Source organism: Rissa tridactyla, chromosome Z (assembly GCF_028500815.1).
Source record: "Rissa tridactyla isolate bRisTri1 chromosome Z, bRisTri1.patW.cur.20221130, whole genome shotgun sequence".
NCBI classification, from domain to species: domain Eukaryota; kingdom Metazoa; phylum Chordata; class Aves; order Charadriiformes; family Laridae; genus Rissa; species Rissa tridactyla.
Genome location: NC_071497.1, coordinates 85,939,137 through 85,959,258, shown reverse-complemented (window position 1 = coordinate 85,959,258; position 20,122 = coordinate 85,939,137). Strand labels below are relative to the sequence as shown.

Below are 20,122 nucleotides of genomic sequence, written 5' to 3'. Positions count from 1 at the left end.
TGAAGCCTCTGATCATGGTGAGTTTTGCAGAAATGCTGGGAAGAACCGACCACATTCTCACCTGGCCCCTTTTTTTGCTGCTTAAACAGGAGGCGAGAACCAATCTAAGCTCCAAGATAGACGTGCTGAATATTTTCCTCTCCTCCTCTTCGCAACTTTTTTCAAAAGTCTCTATGAAGCAGCACAATATAAATTTTCATTTTTCTCTTATTTGATCCCTCCTTATATCTCCTTATTGCAAACAGCCTTTACGAAAGTCTTAATCAGCCTCCCCATGACGCACAGGGAACCAAATATTTGGCAGGTAAGCGCAGACGGAGTCACTGAATCTGGCTTGAAGTACTGCATTTTCTTCCACAAGAGAAACTAGAAATTCGAGGGGAAATAGAACGGGGGGGCGGGGGGGGGGGGGAAGGCCATGGCACTAAAACTAACCAGAGTCTGAAGAATAAAATAGCAGGAGGTGATCCTTAATCTCAATTACCAATGCTAACAGCCCTGACTCCAGTTTAAATGTATTTAAAAAGCAAACTCCGGGCTGACCACCCCCCGGGGCACGTTCAGACCCAGCCCTGAGGTGGCAGAAGAGGATGGGAGCTGGGAACAGGAGCTGGGAGCGGGAGCTGGGAACGGGAGCTGGGAACGGGAGCTGGGAACGGGAGCAGGCGGATCGCTTGCCATGGGAAAATGGCTGAGATTCCCCACAAAATAAAAATAAATTTCTGCTTTCTTCGAAATTAAACCCAGCGTAAAAACAAAAGCATGGGAAACAAACGACAAAATTCATTCAGGGGATCTGAATTCCTATTTTCCGTTGCAGAGGAGAGCTCTAAGGATACTCAGATCCGTGGCTGGGGACACCACCGGTGTCCCCATGACCAGGCTAAAGCAAGACCTCACCCTGCTCCTGCAACAACCCCCCGCAACGTGAAGCCTCCTCCAAGCGTTGAGCCCGAAACCAGCTCTTTTCTCTCAAGAAAAAGACGCCCAAAATCGACAAAGTGGACGGGAAGCCGGAAGCAGGACTCAAAGACGGACAGAAAAACAGACGCCACCACCTTTTCCTTTAGGTCTGCCCAACTTTTAGACAAGAAGATACGTTTCATTAAAATTTAAAGCAATTGAAAACCTCCCCCCCCCTCCCCGCCCCACCTCCCGATGCTCCACATAAATTACTCGTAAAATTAAAGAACCATGCACGAATGGCATGAAGTTACCCCAGGGTGTATTTCACTGAGCCATTATGGAAGAATACACACAAATGAGGAGGATATTAATGACTCCACAGAACGCATTTTTCAGGACTGCTTCGCCCTTTCATCAAATGACAAGAAAAATTCACTGCCGAGGCACTGCACCGGAGACGCTCGCGTTTCTGCCTGCCCCAGCTCTTGCGTATATTGATAAATGGATGAAATATATATAACATATATATAAGTACCCCTGCGCCTTGCAAAACAGACGCTGCCCAAAACCAACGCGGCCATTCCTTATTCTGAGCATCTTTTTCTACACACAAAATTTGGCAGGGCAAGAATGCAGACTCCGGCTGAGACTTTTTTTTCCTTTAAAATAATATATGTAATGTTGCTGTAAACTGATATATGGAGAGCAGGAGCTTCACGTCCTCGGTCCACCACTGTGACAGCCAACGCGGGACGGGCCGCGGCGGAGAAGGCTCCTCATGGAGCCCATGGCTCCCTCATTAGATGGGACTAGCTGCAGGCCTGTTAAAAATTATTAATTTTTGTTACATCAGTACAGGATGGAAAGGGAAATCCCTGCCACTGATGGATATGGTTTAAGCAGCGTGGATAGACTAACTGTACCTGGGAGTGACGGAAAGTCAGGGACTCAATGAATAGCCCAGGCTGGAAGGGACCTGGAAACATCTTTTCTCAACATCGATTATTTGTGTCTTGGGGATGGAGAAACCAAGAAGCTTCAATGATCCACCATGGGAGGTTTTATGGATAACCTGCAGCGCCTGCCCAAACTCATGCCAGGGCTCTCATTTCAGCAAGACCCTGACCATCATGAGCTCATTCAGCATCATTTATAGTAACAACATTATCATCCTTGCGACTGAAACTGGTACCCAAAATAGCAGAGCAGGGAGCAAAGGGGGCACCAGGGCCCTCTGAAACACTCGGCATCCAACAGCGGCAGGGGCCAGCCCTGCTTGGGGACCCCGGCCAGCCCGGAGAGGTGACAATCAGGCACCGTCTCTGCCTCGGTGTCTAAAACGGACGGGTCTGATACAAGTCTTCAGAAAAATTCAATTATTCCAGCACACGTTTACTTTGCAAACTTAATTTGCGCAGATCAACATCTATGGACCTGACTACTGCTTGATAAAATTGTCATCCACGTGGGCTTTAAAGACATCCCCCCCTTCCCTTGCTTTTTGACGTGGAATTTCACCGCATTGATTTTAATGACCTTGTAATTTTCTATGCGCTTTTGACATTTGTAGAAGAAATGTATGTTAAAAGAGGCTGCAGGTGAAATTTTGTCCCTGTCTTTTTAATGTTTCCTGTGCAATAACCTCGAAGAATATTGTCTCCACTGACAAACTTGGAGGGGGAAAAAACAAACAAACAAACAACCAACCACACTAAAACCAGAAACTTCGGCAGCTTCTGGTGCAACTGCTTTAATGCAGTACCGATGGTAGTTTTTTGGTGCTATTTGTCTTGGCGAGAAAATTCAGGCGCAGCCAGTCAGTGATCAAACGAGAAAAGAAATAATACAAATGCTTCCTCACCATAACCACAAAAAAAAATATGAAATTCTGAAACGAGAAAGGGACTAATTTCTGAGGTTAGATGCGCTGGCCTCCAATGGGAATTGAAAGTAATTCCGGAAGTATTTAGGCAGGGGTGGATGTCCATGACCAAGGCCACCCAAGTCTCCTAGGCAAGTAGGAGACCCTCTATAGCTGCTGCAAAACGCTGCCCTCGCTACGTAAATCCCCTACAAATCTCTCTATTTGTTTCAGAATTTCCATTTTCAGGCCATCGGGGTGGGGAGCTCGGCTCCTCCCGGCTGCTCCCCACCTTGGGGGCAACCACCGGGTGGGGGTGTCAAAAGATTTGCCCCTCGTAGGACAGCGCAGGAGAGGGGGAGACATAGGGGTACGCAGCCGGGCTTCTCTTCAGTAGGTACAGCAATACTGCCCTACCTTCAGAAGGATACGGGAATTAATTATCCCTTAACAAAGTCCTTAACGATGCTCGGGCAGAAGATGAGACGTCAGCGCATAGCTGAATTATTCCATGGAAGGGAGATGAGAAGAGGCGACTTTCCGAGGCTGGAGCGATGCCGTCAAGTTTCTCTGGGGCACGGCAACGCGCTTTCCTCTTCATCTCCTCTTTCACCAACTAATACACACATCCCGGAGACACAGATTTCTTAAGGAAACCGGTTTTAATTCATAAGGGCGGTGAAAAAGAAGGGAGCTGGTCCCACAGCAGGGAACAGCTTTCAAAGCTCGGATGGACAATTCCAATCCTCCTGGCGAGAATAGATGCGTTTCTTTATCCCCTGCTACCAAGCCGCTTTCACAGCGTCTTGAGGAGCCAAAATAATAACTCACAAAGTCGCCACATGTGGTATGAAAAGATTAGACATGGCTTAAGCAGGCAGGGATTTAAATCCGGGCCGATAATACTGTAGTGAAATTATATACCATAAAGGCAGAGAAAAAGGGGTTGTAGTATACTTAAAAAAAAAAAAAAAAGTGTGGGGGGGGTTGTCTGTTAATCTGGGGACAAAAACCTTCATATAAATCCAGCCCATACATTCTGGATGATTATTTCAAATAGCTGGAACTTGTTCTGTTGATCTTTTAAAACTGATTATTGAGCAAATGTATGCACTTTCAGAAACAGGCGCCGACAGACATGAATTTCAGATGTCCTTTTTCATCAGCTTTTTCTTCTTTAACAATGCCAGATTGCATAATACTTCTGATATTTTCAAATAATGTGGAAATTCAATTTATGTGCAGCCATGTAATTTATTGTACAATAGTTACAGCATGTTCTAAAAGACAGCCGCATGGAAGCTGACTGCCTCCCAGGACTGCTTTCAAAATGATAAGATAATTTGGTCAACAGTAAAAAAAAAAAAAAAAAAAAAAAAAAAAAAAGGGGAAAAGAAAAATGGAAAGCAATATTTCCCCCATGCTCAAACTTGACACGTTAGAGAAATCTTGAAGTTATTAAAATAGGAAAGATATTCCCAATGTCTACACACGAAACGGAGCCAGTAACTGCGCGGTGGCAGCTTCAGACGGTAACGGCGGGGGGTAGCGGCGCCTGCTTTTCACCGGGGTTTTGCGAGGGGGAAGGCATTTTCCAGATTGAAATGTTATTTTACTGCCGTAAATATATAGATACATTACATATATAAAATACAAACACACAGAGAAATGCGTATATGCGCTTTTGTGCGTGTGCGTCTAAGCAGGGACAAATTACTGACAGCTAAATGATGCTGACGGTTAGTCACTTAACGCCTTACTTTCAAAAGGTTCATATTCATAAATTGGCTTTCAAGACTTATTTCTCCCAAAAAGGGGGAGGATACAACCCTGCCCGTGTTTGCAGACGGCAGCAGCGTAACCGCAAATGAGCGCGGTAAGCGGCGGCGCAATCTCAGAGCGGGAATTGAAGAGGTACCGAAAACGCAAGGCCACCCAGAAAAACAGAGCGTTACCTGTCTCGGGTGGTATTTCACTAACGACACTGCTCTTGGCGGGCTGGGAAGCGACGACAGGGAGGAAAACTCATGTTTTGTGATAAATAAAGCTATAGACGTAAAATCACGGAATAATCTAAGTTGAAAGGTCCATTTTCCCCTCGCTCACAACATCCCACACCTGGTCAGGGGACGTCACGCATCCTCCCACGGGCCCTAATAGACGCCTTTCCTGGGGCTCAGCTTAACTGGAAAAGGAACTGAACAGTTCAAAAGCCACCTTAAAGCCACCTCCGGAGGCTCGTCTTATCCTAGGATTTGCTTCCAAGCTCCTCTTTCCCCTCCAGACCCCCCGGGGAGAACCATTTCCACCTCCTCTCCCTGCTCCCAGCAATGAGCCACCTGCGGCAAACGAATCAAGAAAAGACATTTCAGGGTTTACCAGCTGGTACCTTCAACACAACGAGGAATTTTCAGACAAATATTGCCTCTCAGTGAAATTTCTGTCCCTGGCGACGTGTGACCATGTAAAACAGTTCCTGTGCTTCTGGTAAGCATGAGATTTTCCGCTTTGTTACAGAGGGGGAGCGGATGCTGGCAGGGATTTACCGACGGAGCGTAAAAGCAGCTCAGCATCCCACCATCACCCCCCCGTGGCTCACCAAAGCACTCCAGCGCCCACCAGGGTGAGACACAGCACCCACCTCTGGGCTAACAAGGAGATACCAGTCCCATTTTTAGGGCCGATTCTTCTGAAAAAATTAATTTTGCCATAGGAGGGCTCAAACGATGTCTCAATCCTCTCCCTGCAACGGCCCTTCCACCCAAGAAAGACTGCAACGGGACAAACTCAACCAGAAGAAACATCTCTGCTTTCCGGACAACAGACATGAGCAAATGTTTATAATAAAATGAGACGTACAGAAAGAGGAAAGTGGCTGCTGAAAGGTTCCACCTGCTCCAAAGATTTTTATTTTTTTTTAAAAAAACCACCTTACTGCTAAACAGTAAACTAATAGAAAATATTTGGTTTTAAACACCAATAAGCCAAAATGTTTACGCCGGGGGAAAGACTTTTGTATCTTTCAGTGAGTTTATCTTGTTTCCTAGTAAAAAACCAACACCTCATGTACCACAGCGTAGATTTTGGTGCCACTTGCGCTGTCGCGTAATAGATGGGACGCGTGAGCATCGAAGTCACGACACAAACCACCAATATGCTGCTCTTGAGATGCTCTGCCAAAACCAGCCCAAACCGAGGAAAGGTTTTATTCACTGTACGTAAGGGCCGTATTTTTTCAGAGGAGCTGTACGAAAACCTCACACCACGGCCCTGCGAGCACCGCAGAGCTGCGGTTTGTGGCTACGGCTCTCGCTGCCGCCCTCGCCAAGGGGTCCCGATCCCGCGCACACTCACGCTCCGGCTGCGTGGCCACCTTGACCGGCTGCGAGCTCTCTCCTGGGCCCCACTCGTTGTACGCCACCACTCGGAAGGTGTAGGTCTCCTCCGGCTTCAGGTTGCCCACGGTAAGTTGAAGCGTCCCAGATTGAGACGTGTTGACGGCCCGTTCCCTGAAAAAAAAAGAAAAAAAAAGCCCATTTTAAAATGCATTTAGATCTTAAAGCATGACTTATTTATGCAGCTGGCAGCCTGGATGGTACAATTACTTATCAAACTTCAGTTTGAGGTTTGTTTATCTATTGGGGTTTTTTTGAGTTTTACTTTAAAAAGCCTAATTCAAGTAATAGGGCCCACTGGGAACGCTGCAAGCGCTACAACAAAAAAAAAAAAAAAAAAGACTTAAAATATTTTAACACTTCGTAAGGTATATAGTGTATTGCTTCTTTGCTGTTCTTAATATAACAAAAGAAGGAAAACTGATGGAAAGAAACGGCTATTTGCTAAAGGAACACATCCCTGATATAGGAAATGAGCTGTATATTGGAGCGTAAACACCCAGCTGATGAAAACCGGGCTCTGACGCACGTCGTTGCCGGCATCAGCCACGTTTCTATTTCTGCCCAACTGGGCCAGCAGTTTGCCATCCCTAAGCCACGGCAAAAAATGCCATTGATGCTCCTCCACCAGCTGCTCCCAGTGGTGAGTCCTGGTCTCCAGTGGTCTCCAGCGTGAAGGTACAGCCCGGACACCGGGAGGTGGCAGCCCCTGGCCAGGGAGACGCGCAGGACATCATCGCCCCAACAGGGCAAGAGCCACAGAATTTCTCCTGGTGCCATGAGCGCCCAGAACCAAAGGGGCATCTGAGCTGAAGGAATGGGAGAAAACGAGCGGGGAGAAAGATCCAGACCCCATGGTCATTAACGCGGGATTATCTGGGAAAAAACCAATCCCCGAGGAGTAAAGCAGGGTTTAAATTGGACGAAATCACAGTCATTTCATGGGCAATCTGCAAAAAGAAGTAGGTAAAATTGCTTTTGTAACTGATTTATTATGGGTGGTGTGCCTCGCTCCCCTCCTTTACTAGAAGCCCTCTGCAAAGCCAACAACAACAATAATGTAGATTTCATGCTGCAGAAAAACAAAAATCATTTTAGACTGAATCAACAGTCAATTTAATTGTCAAACCTTTTGTAGCGTTGCTGCCGTTCTCTGGGCTGCAACAGGCACAGCAGCAATTCAGGGAATGGAGATTATTGTTCCCTTGGGGAGCATTTCCTCCAAATGGAGTTTCTCAGACCAAAGAAAGGTACTGCCCTCCGAGCGCCAGGATCCACCATCGCTCCAGCCCTCCTCCAAGGATTGACTGAACAAAGCTTGAGTGAACATTCCCTGGGGAAAATGGTCTGATCGTCCCTTAGCAGAAACAACGAGAGTTTAATGTCTCCATTGCCAAGTCCCTAAGCCACTATCCATCATATTTGAGAAGGCACAGCAGAAGAAGCTGTGGCTGCCCCATCCCCGGAAGTGTTCGAGGCCAGGTTGGACAGGGCTTGGAGCAACCTGGGCTGGTGGGAGGTGTCCCTGCCCAGGGCAGGGGGTGGCACTGGGTGGGCTTTAAGGTCCCTTCCAACACAAACCATTCTGTGATTCTGCAGAAAGGCTTTCTGTCGCACTTGGTAATGCAAAAGCGGAGCTGTGGCTGGCTGCTGCTCCCTGACAAGGACACTGGCTCTTTCTAACTGCAAACTGAGCTGGGCTTGCCCAACTTGGCCAATTTTATTGTCTTCCATCTTATCTCCGCTTTCTGTTTTCAAGCTGTAGGAGTAAGAACACAGCTGCAATGAATTCAGCTCCAATAGATTTGTAACCAATTGACCGACACGGTTTAGTGCTGGTTTTTGGCAGCGTTAGGTTGATGGTTGGACTCAATGATCTGAAAGGTCCCTTCCAACCTAGACAATTCTATGATTGACTCTGAAGGCAGCGGTACTGTGGGGGGATCAGATGGCCAGGAACACCTGAACCGAACAGCTACGATATTCTCATAACCCCTTTAAGATGCAGGAACCCACAAGTAGTAGGACAGCTAACAAAATATGCCCAGTGACTTCCTATGTGCAGGATGACGGGACTGGCGGCAGCTCTCTCTCATTGTATACATTTTTTTTTTTTTTTTTTTTTTTAATGGCAAAGCAACAAGACTACCTTCCAATCCCAAAATAGCAGTAAAAAAAAGGCAAGAGAAAGACACGTTTCCGAAGTTAATTAACTCAAGTCCAACCCTACGCTCTGGCAACTCAATGGTTTCCAGTTTGGGAGCAGCGTTGAACAGGAGAAACTCTGGGCTGTCCCCAGCCCACGCTAAAAATCACGGAGGGAAGTTTCCCCGTTCGTGGCCAGCCAGTGCGCTCCCTCCATGCACCTCAGGAAAGCACCCAGGAAATTAAACCCTTTTATGTTTTACTTCCTACAGCGTGGTTTTCCATCTATCAGATCTGGAGTATCTTCCAAACGCACCACCAGAAGCCCAGAGGGCGGTGCAAGATCTTGTAACTTGAAAAAAAGGCAAGAAATGGACCGTATTAAAAAAAGTTCCAGATTTTCCTAAGTAAAGACTAAGTAATAATCCAGCAAACACCCCAGGTCTGAGATCAAGAGGAATAAAGCAAAATAAATGGCCTCCGGACAGGTTGAGATACGGGAACGGCCAGCAGCCCACCCAGCCAGATAATAGACATTTAGAGGAATAAGTAAACCAGGATAGAAATACCTGGTTATTCTGGCATAGGACAGAAATATCTGGTTATTCTCCTGGCACGGGACAGAAATATCTGATTATTTTCCTGGCACGGGACAGAAATCCCAGGTTATTCTCCTGGCACAGAGCTCCCACTCACACGTTTCTGGAATTTGGGCACCCAGGTTATCACAGATGCTCAAGAGGGTCCATCGCCTTCAAACCACCAAATCTCCTCTGACTCCACTGTTTCTGGTTTCTGTGATATGCCGCGTAGTTATGACTGGTGAGGAAAAAATTATCCCTTTTGTTTAAACAAGCCACCTTCCAATGTCAGGTCGGGCAGTGATGTCTTCTGTGACACCGTAAACCCTCCAGCTGGCAAAGAGAAAAAACTCCTTGTGAATGTAACAACCCTAGATTTGTCTTTGTAAAATAGACATCTAAAACACCTCGGATGGATGCTGTAGAACGTGTCTTTCTCCCTTGAGCTCCAGTGACCTGCCCCACTGACACACACTCAAGCTGAAGTTAGGTGAGATGAGTGCCACCAACGTCCGAAAGCCCATCGTGTGCTCCTTCCTGCTTACCAGCGAGGGGTTAATGCGCTACAGATGCTACAGCAACGCAGGAATCACCTAAAAAGCACCCCACATCCTTGAATCGGGCACCTTTACATTTGGGGGTTGCTTTTTCAAACCCATCTTGGCCATAAATTACAGTCTAAAAATAAAAGACCTTGACTAAAGTCATCCACTTTCTTGTAAAACGGAGGCTTCGACATGTAATTTCCAGTGACTGAAGATCATGTTACATTACGGTATCAGCATGTAAAAAAAAAGATAATTACACTTCCCATATATCTCTTAGGTGTGTAACAAATGCTTTTATAATGTTTCAAACACCTAATTAGTTACTTCGAGTAAGACAAGTCATGTTAATGCTCCTTGCTGTGAAATGAGCGCTATTAATTTTAAAACGGACCGGCTTTTACTATTTTACTACCTCGAGTTCTTTTTTTTTTTTTTTTTTTTATCTCCCATTATCATTCTCCCACAAAATAACACAGAGTCCTTGATTATAATAAGCAAACCTCCAAACTAATGTAAATAGATCATCTGGGAATGATGTTTTCGAACTTCAGCGGAATTCTGAAGATAGGCTTTAATCAAATATGAGGTTTTTGTATTCAATTAAAGTGGTCCCTTGCTTCATTTCTTCAGCCCGCAACACACAGGAAGCTAAACCGGGAGATCCATTAGCTCCTTGTGACTATCTACGCGCTTTTTAATTTGTTACTGAAAATAAGTTCTAGTGAAGGTTCAACTAAAAATAAAATGGATCCCAATCTTGCACGAGAGCCCTTCGTCAAAGGGGTTTACGTTCAGCTGTAATACTGCTGATTTCCAGGGGCACTTTCTACTTTTTTTAAAAAATAAAACAATAAAAATCAAAGCATTTAATTTCCTATATTGGGAAAAAAAACCAGTCAGTTAAAAAAAAAAACAACAAACAACAACAAAACAAACAAACAAAAAGGACAGCTACAAATCAGGCCCCGCTATTGAACCCAACTTGACATCTCAAAGGCTGCAATCAAAAACTGAACTGTGTTTTGGGGGGTTGCGTCTCATCTCAAATGCTAAACAGAAATATATTACCATATAAATATTTCTCCTTATTTATCAATAAATACAGTGAATTTTTTATCGTAAATTAAATTTTAAATTTAGCCGTGTAAATTCTCACCGGGAAGGCAGACTTCATTTAAAACTCTGCACAGGTAATTAAATATGCCTTGAGATTACAATCGAGGAGTTGGCTTTTTTGGTTTAGAGATAGATCAAGAGCAAATCAGTAAAAATAAACAACGTCTCTTCCTTTGGGGTGACTAATCCGCTAGCGCATAAATATCAAAATGCCTTTGTGAATCACTGCTCGCTCCTTGAGAAGCAAACCAGCGGAGACGGACGAGAAGAGGGAACAAAGAGCGAGGCCGAGAGCAAATCTCGACATCAAAATCCGATCAAAACTGGAACCTGCCTGCGGATTGAAATATCGCATCCGGCCCATTTTGCAAATGCTCCAAACAAAACAAAACTGCCGCTCTAAATCCGTTTGCAATTAAACGCGGGCAACATCCAGACACAAACGCTGTTGGTTCGGAAGGGGTTTAAAGATGGGGATGGACCCAATGACTCCCACCTGAAGAGCATCCTCTAGCTTAAAAAAAAAAAAAAAAAAATAGAAAAATTAATTAAAGTTGCAACAGCAGGCGGATGTGAGAGATGCTGGAGATGCAGCAGCACCCAAGGACGGCCCCGTTCCCAAGAGCTCACCACCTGGGCAGCGTCCCAGCAGTAAACTGGGAAACAAATCAGAGAGCTGGATATTTACCCATTACATGGGCGAACGCTGCATTTTTCATCTTTCAGATGACCTTCTTACTTGCGCATAAAATAGAGTGGGGTTTTTTTTCAGTGAGCTTATAACATGAAATGAAACCTAAACACGTTTCTTTCTCTTCTGGAGCGCTTCTCTGGCAAGGCACGATGGATTTTTACGGTCTTTGCATGTGTGTACATGTCGATACCTTGAAGAGTGACATCCATTGAAACGCACGCATTAATATTCTACTACTCCACTCTATTTTAACAGAAAAGAAGGACAATTAAGTGTACACTACAAGTTATATCTCTACTAACAGATCCTGTACATGAAATCCTCTGTTTCTGCTCATTTTTTCACCAACAGCCTGCTATTATCAGCAAATATTCTAGAATGTCTCTCTTTTAAACACAAACTTTCTTCTCAAGCAGTAGCTTCCCTGAGTGCAGGGCGTACGGGTTGGCTGTTTATTTATTCCCTAATAGATTTAAAGTTTGTTTTATCCTTTTCTGAGCAACTTGCCTTTTACCTTTAAGTGCTCTTTCCAATCACCCTTCTCAGGGAGCGAAGCCGTTTGATCCCACGCGGGATGCCCAGCCGAGCGCGAAGATGAAAGAGCATCCCATCAGAAGGGCTCTGGTGATTACACCGCGGCAAGAAGCGCCATCGCTTCCAAAAGGGGTTTCTTTCAAAGGGCTGAGCTGAAAAACCCTTACGGAAGAGTTCAAAACCACAGGAGGATATTTTTCCGGATGGTCCCTGAAATGGCTGTGTGTCCCCTGTGTCCTGTTGGCCTCGGTGACGCCGTCACCCAAATCCTCCCTGCTCTCCAACCCGGGAAGATCGCCTTCCTCTGGACTTCAAATAATTTCTCTGACAATTCCTTCGCATCCCTGAGGTTAATGTCAAACCCAATGTTTATTTTTTTCTAAACAGAAAAGAGCTCTTTTGTAAAAATAATGTGTAAACAATAAACAACGCAAAAATTCCATGGAAGTTTTTTTTTTCCTTTTAGGAAAACTACGTTACTTTTATCTCGCAGTCTGTCGGAAAGTTTGCAAGCCTACAGGTGCGTATTCAAAAGTTTTAAACCGCAGGTGGTATTTTGAGTCTCTTGCTGGAGGGAGCGTAGTGGAATTTTTATTTTATCTATTTATTTGTTATTTTATCTCCGAGCCCAGAGTTTTCTGCAGGAGGCTCTTTACGAAGGGGGGCATCTAGTTGAGAATGGGACTAAGGCATCCTGCTGGTACCCAGGACTTCGAGCAGCACCACGAAAATTCTAGAAGAAAAACTATTTTGAAGCGTAAGGGAATGGGGGTGAGCAATTCTGACATCTTTTTTCATCTCAGAAACCCCACTATTTAAAGGCCTCGTGTAGGAATATCAGTATTTTCTCCTCGGTGCTAAACGAAAAGGCTGAGTTAGAATACGACTCACCCAGTTGTGTGTGGCAGCTCGGAGGTTTTTAAGACAATTAAAATAAATGAGATGTGATTACAACAGTATCCTCCAGCACTGCCACGTCACGGCCACTTTATACCCATCAACAAATCTCAAAGCACTTTATAAACTTATGGAGATGAGAACCCTCCTGTCCAGCACAGGACCCTCTTCCATTACTCCTGGTGGCATCGGCTGCAGACAAACGTTAGGACACAGATTCAGCCATGTGAATCCCAATTTGGTACCCAAACTGGGAGCGACAAGGGAGCCGCTGAGCATCCTTGCATCCCGCCAAACTCATTCATCGCTCTTTTCGCATCCGTTACTTTGCTACGGCCACTTAGTGTCTTCCCTGACTGCCTTATAACCCTCAATGTGTCTCCGGATGTTCCTGACGCTCCAGCAAGGTGTCGTTCTTATTTCATAGACACTAGTCACAACCGGAGACGATGTGACGCCGGATGGAGATCTGAATGCTGCAAGTCTGTCCCCTCTGTCTTACTCCGCTCCCATCGTAGAATCGTCTAGGTTGGAAGGGAACTTTAAGATCATCAAGTCCAACCATCAACCCAACACTGACAAAACCACCACTAAACCACGTCCCTCAGCACCAAGTCTGCCTGTCTTTTAAATACCTCCAGGGATGGCGACTCCACCGCTGCCCTGAGCAGCCTCTTCCAATGCTTGACAAACCTTTCAATGAAGAAAAGTCTATATCGTTATAGAAGAAAGCTGGACATTGTTGGAGATTAAGATGAGGATGTCCAGAGAAGGGCAGGAAATTCTGCCTGCAAGACCAAGCCCTTTCAGATGAAGGATGAGGCTGTGCTGCAGCAGAGGGGAGCTCACTTTCAGGGAATGGTTTGGGTTGGAAGGGACCTTAAAGACCATCCAGTTCCAACCCCCCTGCCCTGGGCAGGGACACCTCCCACCACACCAGGTTGCTCCAAGCCCCGGCCAACCTGGCCTTGAACCCCTCCAGGGATGGGGCAGCCACAGCTTCTCTGGGCAACCTGGGCCAGGGGCTCACCACCCTCACAGCAAACAATTTCTTCCCAATATCTCATCTAAATCTCCCCTCTTAGTAACAGTGGGGCTCCATCTTCTTTAATTCCCCTGAATCCAATACACATCCGCCGGTTTTTCCATTAGCTATAGATTCCTACTCAAGTTCCCTCAGAAGCTGAGCTGCCATCAGCACACACAAAAGCACAAGCCACCAGCCGGGAGCCGAAGTGCAGAGAAATACAAGCCAGGATACTTCAAGGGAATTCTTCATAATGATGTACAGGAAGAGAAAAACGCACGATTTTTCTCAGGCATAAAATCATTTATGAAGTTAGGAAAACAAAACCCAAGTAAATAGGCAGTACTTTCTGGAGTGTGAAATGAGCACATACGATGAGGGATCGTGCAAACACCGATCAATCTATAGTGCCATTATCACAAAAGATCTATCTGCTGCACAGCTCTAATCCACGCGGCCAGAACAGCCCAGACTGGTCCCACTGGTAAATAGTGTCTACATGATTTGCCGTCATGTAAAACTTCCACAACCCCCTCCTTGGTTGTTTTCAAGGCCCTACACCATTTGCGCGGCTCTAAAAGCACTCCTTCTCTCCAGCTGATTAAGGCTCCGCCTTAATCCACCTCCGCCTCCGATGCAAAGAACACTTGAGCTTGTGTCTTCAGAGGAAGATAAAAGGTATAATATGGAGCTAACAATATTTTATGTTAGACAGCTGAGTAATAGCTGGAGAGAGAAGATCCACAGACATCACTGTCATGCAAACGGTCCTTCATACCAAGACAATGAACACTGTTGCACAAATGTTGACATGATGTCTACAAAAATACACGGCAACAAAAGGCATTTCAGCTTCACACTTACCACGGGGAGAAGAACACGAGGTTGAGAACCATTTACAAGACACTCGTGAAGACCTCAGGCCCTCTTAGGACTATTCCCCCACCCAGAGGAGACCCACGGCCTGTTGATGCCTACCTGTTGACGCCATCCCTGGAGAAGAAGACCGTGTACGTCTGGACGCTGCCTCTGGCTTCTGCGGGTGGGCGCCAGCTGAGACGGACAAATCGGCTGGAGACCAAAACAGGGACCACATCTCGGGGGGCAGAGGGGAGGACACTGGAACTTGGGACAGCTGGAGGGGAAGGAGAGGAGTCAGTCAGAAAGGCCGGTGGCACAGGGGTGTCGGGGCAGGCGGGAGGTGCCGTGGTGGCCACAGCTGAGGTGTTACGGAACAAAGGGCCAAGGTGGCATGGAAGAAGCGTGAATAAAATGACAGGGGATGAAAAGAGAGAGAGAAAAAAGAAACTAACAGTAAAATCACACATTAAAATACACCATCCTGAGCCATCCTCTAACGTGAAGAGCAACACACAATGCTCAAGTAGGCTGCTTCCTCGGGGTACTTGGGAATTATTTCCTGTACGACTTATCAGTGCGATACGTTCCTTCGTTCACTCCTCTCTCACTGGTTTTGCCTCTCCTGCCCCAAGCAGAAGTATCTAACCTCATAAACAAGCAATAATTGACCGCTCAAAGCCTGAAGCCTACGAACCGACCGGTCTGGGAAGAGCAGAAACTAAGTCGGGTGCTTCAGCACGCCACTTAGTAGATAATTGCATCAAAGTGGGATAAAACAAAAAGGAAAAGACAGTGACACTTAACGTTAACACTGTTCCCCATGGAAAAGCGTACGGTCAACGTGGAAAATCCAGAAATGGCTACACTGCACGTTCAAGCTGTAAAATTCATTTTAGACCAGCACTTCTTTATAGAGCTTTAAGGGTTTAGTTGTTGCCCATCAAGCCCATGTGAAAGCTGGCCCATCAGCATAAATAAAAAAAAAAATATTTATTTTTTAACAATAATTTAAGTGATCGGCTACCTCCTGATTTAGCACACGCACCTGATGGAGCATCCATAGTTACCTAAATTTCCCCGAGGGCAAACGTGAGGTATAAGGTCCAATTTCAAGGGTCACACCGGCCCTGAAAAGCAGGTTTTCACCACTGGTATCGAACCAAAAAGCAATTTATGTTTTTAATTATTGCGAATCTTTTTGGTCAGTCCCTACGCACACACTGTGAGCTAAATTAGTAGCATTAATTTACTGTGAGTGCATTAACCGCATTGTATTATCTAAACAGCCTATGAAGAACAGCTTTATGCAAAAAGCTTGACGTTCACCAAATACTAGCTTAGCATTGTGTTATCTTAGCCCTAAAGAGCCATTAATATTGCTATTATTAATAACAAATATTATTACACCTCTTATTTATTGTGATCAATCCGAAACTAGAGGGAATTAAGGAATTCCCCACTGGCATTTCCAGAGTAATGATGTGTTGAAAGAAAATATTAAGCCCTAGTCTCAGCTCTTTTGGCTGCAGAGTTGTGATCCGTTTATTTGCAGTGAGATTGCATTTAGCGTCCTTAGTCACGGGCCACCGATCTAAATAATGTGCAAACACAAAGCTAAAGTCTTAATTCTGTGTACATTTATATTACAACGACGCGACTATTTTGCTTCACGGTCAGAGCGAGCACATTTGGGCTTCTGGGCTATTCTCCATGTTGACTCTTGTATTATGAGTGCATTGTCTTCTTCTAATGAGGGCTGCGGTAGATAAACATCTCTAGAGAAGCACCAAGTGTTTGGGAAAGAAACCACACAGACAAACCTACAGGGCTTTTCCAGTTGAGTTCCGGTACTTAAACCAACCACAGCAATTCAGAAAACTCCCCGTTTTTAACTGTTTTGGCACCTGAGGGTCTGCAGAGCCTCTCAGTTCCCCCACAAAACTCCCTGGTCCACGGTTCCTCCACCGAATGGCCATCCTCCTGGTGGAGCACGGCAATTTGGCACCTCTCTTCCACCAAAATCCATTTGGTGTTCAGAAACCTGCGCTATGATCAGCCCCAAGTCCAAACATGTACATTTAGGTGACTACATCTATATGGGTGTCTAAGGTCCCCCCATAGAGAATGAGGACATCTACCTAACACAGATGATGGAGCCCAAAGAGTTACTCAAATGACCAAAGGGTGGGATCTACCTTTGAAGTATCTAAAACCTGGAGGTGAATCCATACCCTCCGTGACCTCATCCCCACGGAGACAGCGGTGGTTGACCTGCTAGGTGTCAACTTATGGAAAGAATAGCAAAAAAAAGAGGTGAAAAGCAGCAAGATTGGGACTGAAGCTCTAGTCCACTAAGCACGGGTTTTTCTCTGGCTTCCAGTAAACTCTGTAGAGCTCTCACTGACAAAAGCAATTTCACCGTCATTGTTGGCAGCACTGAACAGCAAACATATACAGTACAATAGGACAATACAGAGAGACATATAACCTGAAATCATCTCAGCAAGTAATGGCTGAAATCCTTCAGTCTTTCATATGACTACGCAAGATCAATCCACCGCTGGTTAAACCATCTTCATCAGAGTCTGACAGGCTCTGATTTTAGCCTGATGCGGCTTCTATTAACTCCTCGCAAAGCGCATCTCTCTCTGCTCTCCCGGCAGCGTGAATAATCATGTCCCTGGCAGAGCCAGCAGAAAACCGGACTCTCTGATTCATTTTCCACACGTGTAAATGACTCTACAACCAACTGAATATAGGCCTGAGAGGAACTGACCCTCACGGCCCCATCTAGGAAGCCAAATGGAGCACCTCAAATTCAGAACCAACCCCCCCCCCCGCCTCCCCGTCGGTTTTAATCCAGAATCAGCCAGGAGGTTTGTGACCTTATCCTTATTTTGCCAGTAGGACCCACCCCTGCACTCCTAAAGCAAGCTTCCTTCAAAAATGGAGAAATACGCTTGATGGAGATGTTCAGGACCTGCCCATTTACAGCCATTATTTGTAAAATGCAGACAAAATAAAACATGCACAAGGGCAACTATTTATGGGATTTTAAAACAACTTAAGGCAAAACAACAGGCGTGATATCCCAGATCACCACCGCTTCCCATGCACAGCAACCACGGGCTGTTTGTAATTAAAAGTAATAGGAATATGAGTCCTAGCTCAAAGAGACAGGGTTGGTTTTTTTTTTACTACGTTTCATCGGTTGGTTTGGTTGTGGGGTTTTTTTTTTGGTTTTTTTTTTTTTACATATATATTCACGTCTGCAGACAGGTAGGGAGGAGAACCTATTAGTCGCATCCGTCTACACTTTGAAGGGTATTTTTGGAGACCAGGAAAAGCTTCTGTGCGATATACAAAAAGAGATGATGAATGAATGAATGAATGAATGAATGAATGAATGAATGAATGAATGAAAGAAAGAAAGAAAGAAAGAAAGAAAGAAAGAAAGAAAGAAAGAAAGAAAAAAAAAAAGCCCCTTCTAACTATATCCCGTAAGGAATTTGGTATCGGGAAGATGTAACATGGTTATTGCTGAGCAGAGGTGGCAACAGATGGCATGGGTTTTGTTTATGAGCCTCTCCCGGTAAAAGACAGGGGTGCAAATCCTCTCAATCCAAGTTATAAAACATCTCATGTTCTTACTTGAGTGCTCACAAGGACTACATATATATTTTTTATATATATATATGTATATATATATACACACACACACACACAGACCTCAGCACAGGTTTGGCACCTCCGTACAAAAAAAAAAAATACTCATTTTCTTTTTTCTTTTTTCCATATTTGTCAGTTGACAGAAAACCAAAAGGAGTTCAGGAACGTTTAAGGAAAAAAAAAGTTGTAAGTTTAAGATGAAAAATGAGTTTAGAAATTCCTGTGCCTACAGAGAACGTTGCTCTTCCACGTCAGTGATACCGACCTCGGAGCCACCCTGGCAGGTTGCATTGAGGACCAAGTCCTGAAGGGATAAAAGATGAGTTTAACTTTTCTGCTTTTAAAGCAACTAAAATTTGCACGCTTTTAGTTGCCCGGGTTTCATTCACGCAGAATATTTCAGCCTGCTACAGCCATACCACTTGCCACACGCCTAAATTAAAAAATATACTCATTTTTCAGGGGGATGAATTAATACCGCAAGAGATCGGACTATACGTAGGAATTGCCTATGCCTCACAGAAAGTGGTTAATGTTCACGACATCATCAATTTTGTAGGTTTTTTTAAATTATAACCTTACCTAAGCGAAGACTATTCAAGCAATTGCCACTGTTTTACACCTAAAACCTGTTAAAATAAGAGATGAGCTATAGGCTACCTGTAATTTTAAAATCCTGTCAATTAGAGCTTGCTGGTAAGATTCGAAAGTCGATACTTTTTCAGCAAAAATGAGAAAACTATCACACCTCCAATCTTCACCCCTCGGCTGCAAATCACACTTCCCCTAAACATCCCACATACCCCGCTGCCAAAGTGACGCTGCAAGACACCAAATGAAAATTCTCAGCCAAGAGAAAACCTTACAATATTCTTTATGCCTTCTAACAATTATATCGATTCCTTGACTTGATTCTTTTTTTTTTTTTTAAAATACAGAGCCGAATTTTTTATCTATTTCGGTTTTAAAAGACTTTTGAAAATTTGACTGGATTTCTCTAAGCATAAAAGGAACACCCTGTGATTCAGGTTTTCAGTTAAGCATTCCATTTCAGAAAAAAACAAGATGGTTTATTCAGGTTAAAATATAAACCTTGTGGATTCATTCAAGTCTCTTCCTCCCTCCCCCCCGGCCCCGCCAATATTTTCCTTGGGTTTAGCACTTTAACTGGGTTATCGTACAGCATGAATTGCAAGTACGACGTAAGAACACGATTCTCATCTCCAAAACCTCAGCGTTAAAGGGAAAAGTAATTTACACGGAATTTGAATTCCAGAAATAACATCAAACCCGTGCTTATTGTCTGGTGTTGCTCAGTACAGCCCTAGCCTGGTCAAGCCAGTCTTGTGTTGCAACTCCTGCGTTTGGAGAATTTAGTCTTTTTTAATTTTTATTTTTTTTTCCAGAGCCTTTTTGACCTGTCTTACATCTTCCAGTTTTCACTCTGAGGGTGGTGAGCCCCTGGCCCAGGTTGCCCAGAGAAGCTGTGGCTGCCCCATCCCTGGAGGGGTTCAAGGCCAGGTTGGCCGGGGCTTGGAGCAACCTGGGCTGGTGGGAGGTGTCCCTGCCCAGGGCAGGGGGTGGCACTGGATGGGCTTTAAGGTCTCTTCCAACCCAAACCGTTCTATGATTCTACATCACTTCTCAAAGCCAATGCTAACCTGCAGCGGGAAGACGTTCTCCAGAAAAGCCCTGGGACACGGATCCAGGAGCTCTCGTTGTCCCTCATTAAGTGATTAAATGGGGGAGAAAAGGTGAAAGGGAGAAACAAGAACCAAATGAATCGCAGTGTTTTGGTCCGATCATTAAACAATTACATTTTGGTCTTGTTTCCAAAAGCTAGGAAAAAAGCAGACGTTCTATAAGAACGGAGATACGAAACGGGCGT

General features: G+C 44.9%; 1 protein-coding gene across 1 annotated transcript in view; it reads right to left on the bottom strand.

Moving 5' to 3' along the window:
* LOC128902487 (netrin receptor DCC-like) overlaps positions 1–20,122 on the bottom strand; it is a 592,493-nt gene that overhangs the window by 160,776 nt on the left and 411,595 nt on the right. Inside the window, exons 8-9 of the mRNA XM_054185611.1 lie at positions 14,683–14,839; positions 6,122–6,276 (exon numbers count right to left, since the gene is read on the bottom strand). Coding sequence (XP_054041586.1) covers positions 6,122–6,276; positions 14,683–14,839 — 312 coding nt within the window. The remainder of the gene's footprint in view (positions 1–6,121; positions 6,277–14,682; positions 14,840–20,122) is intronic.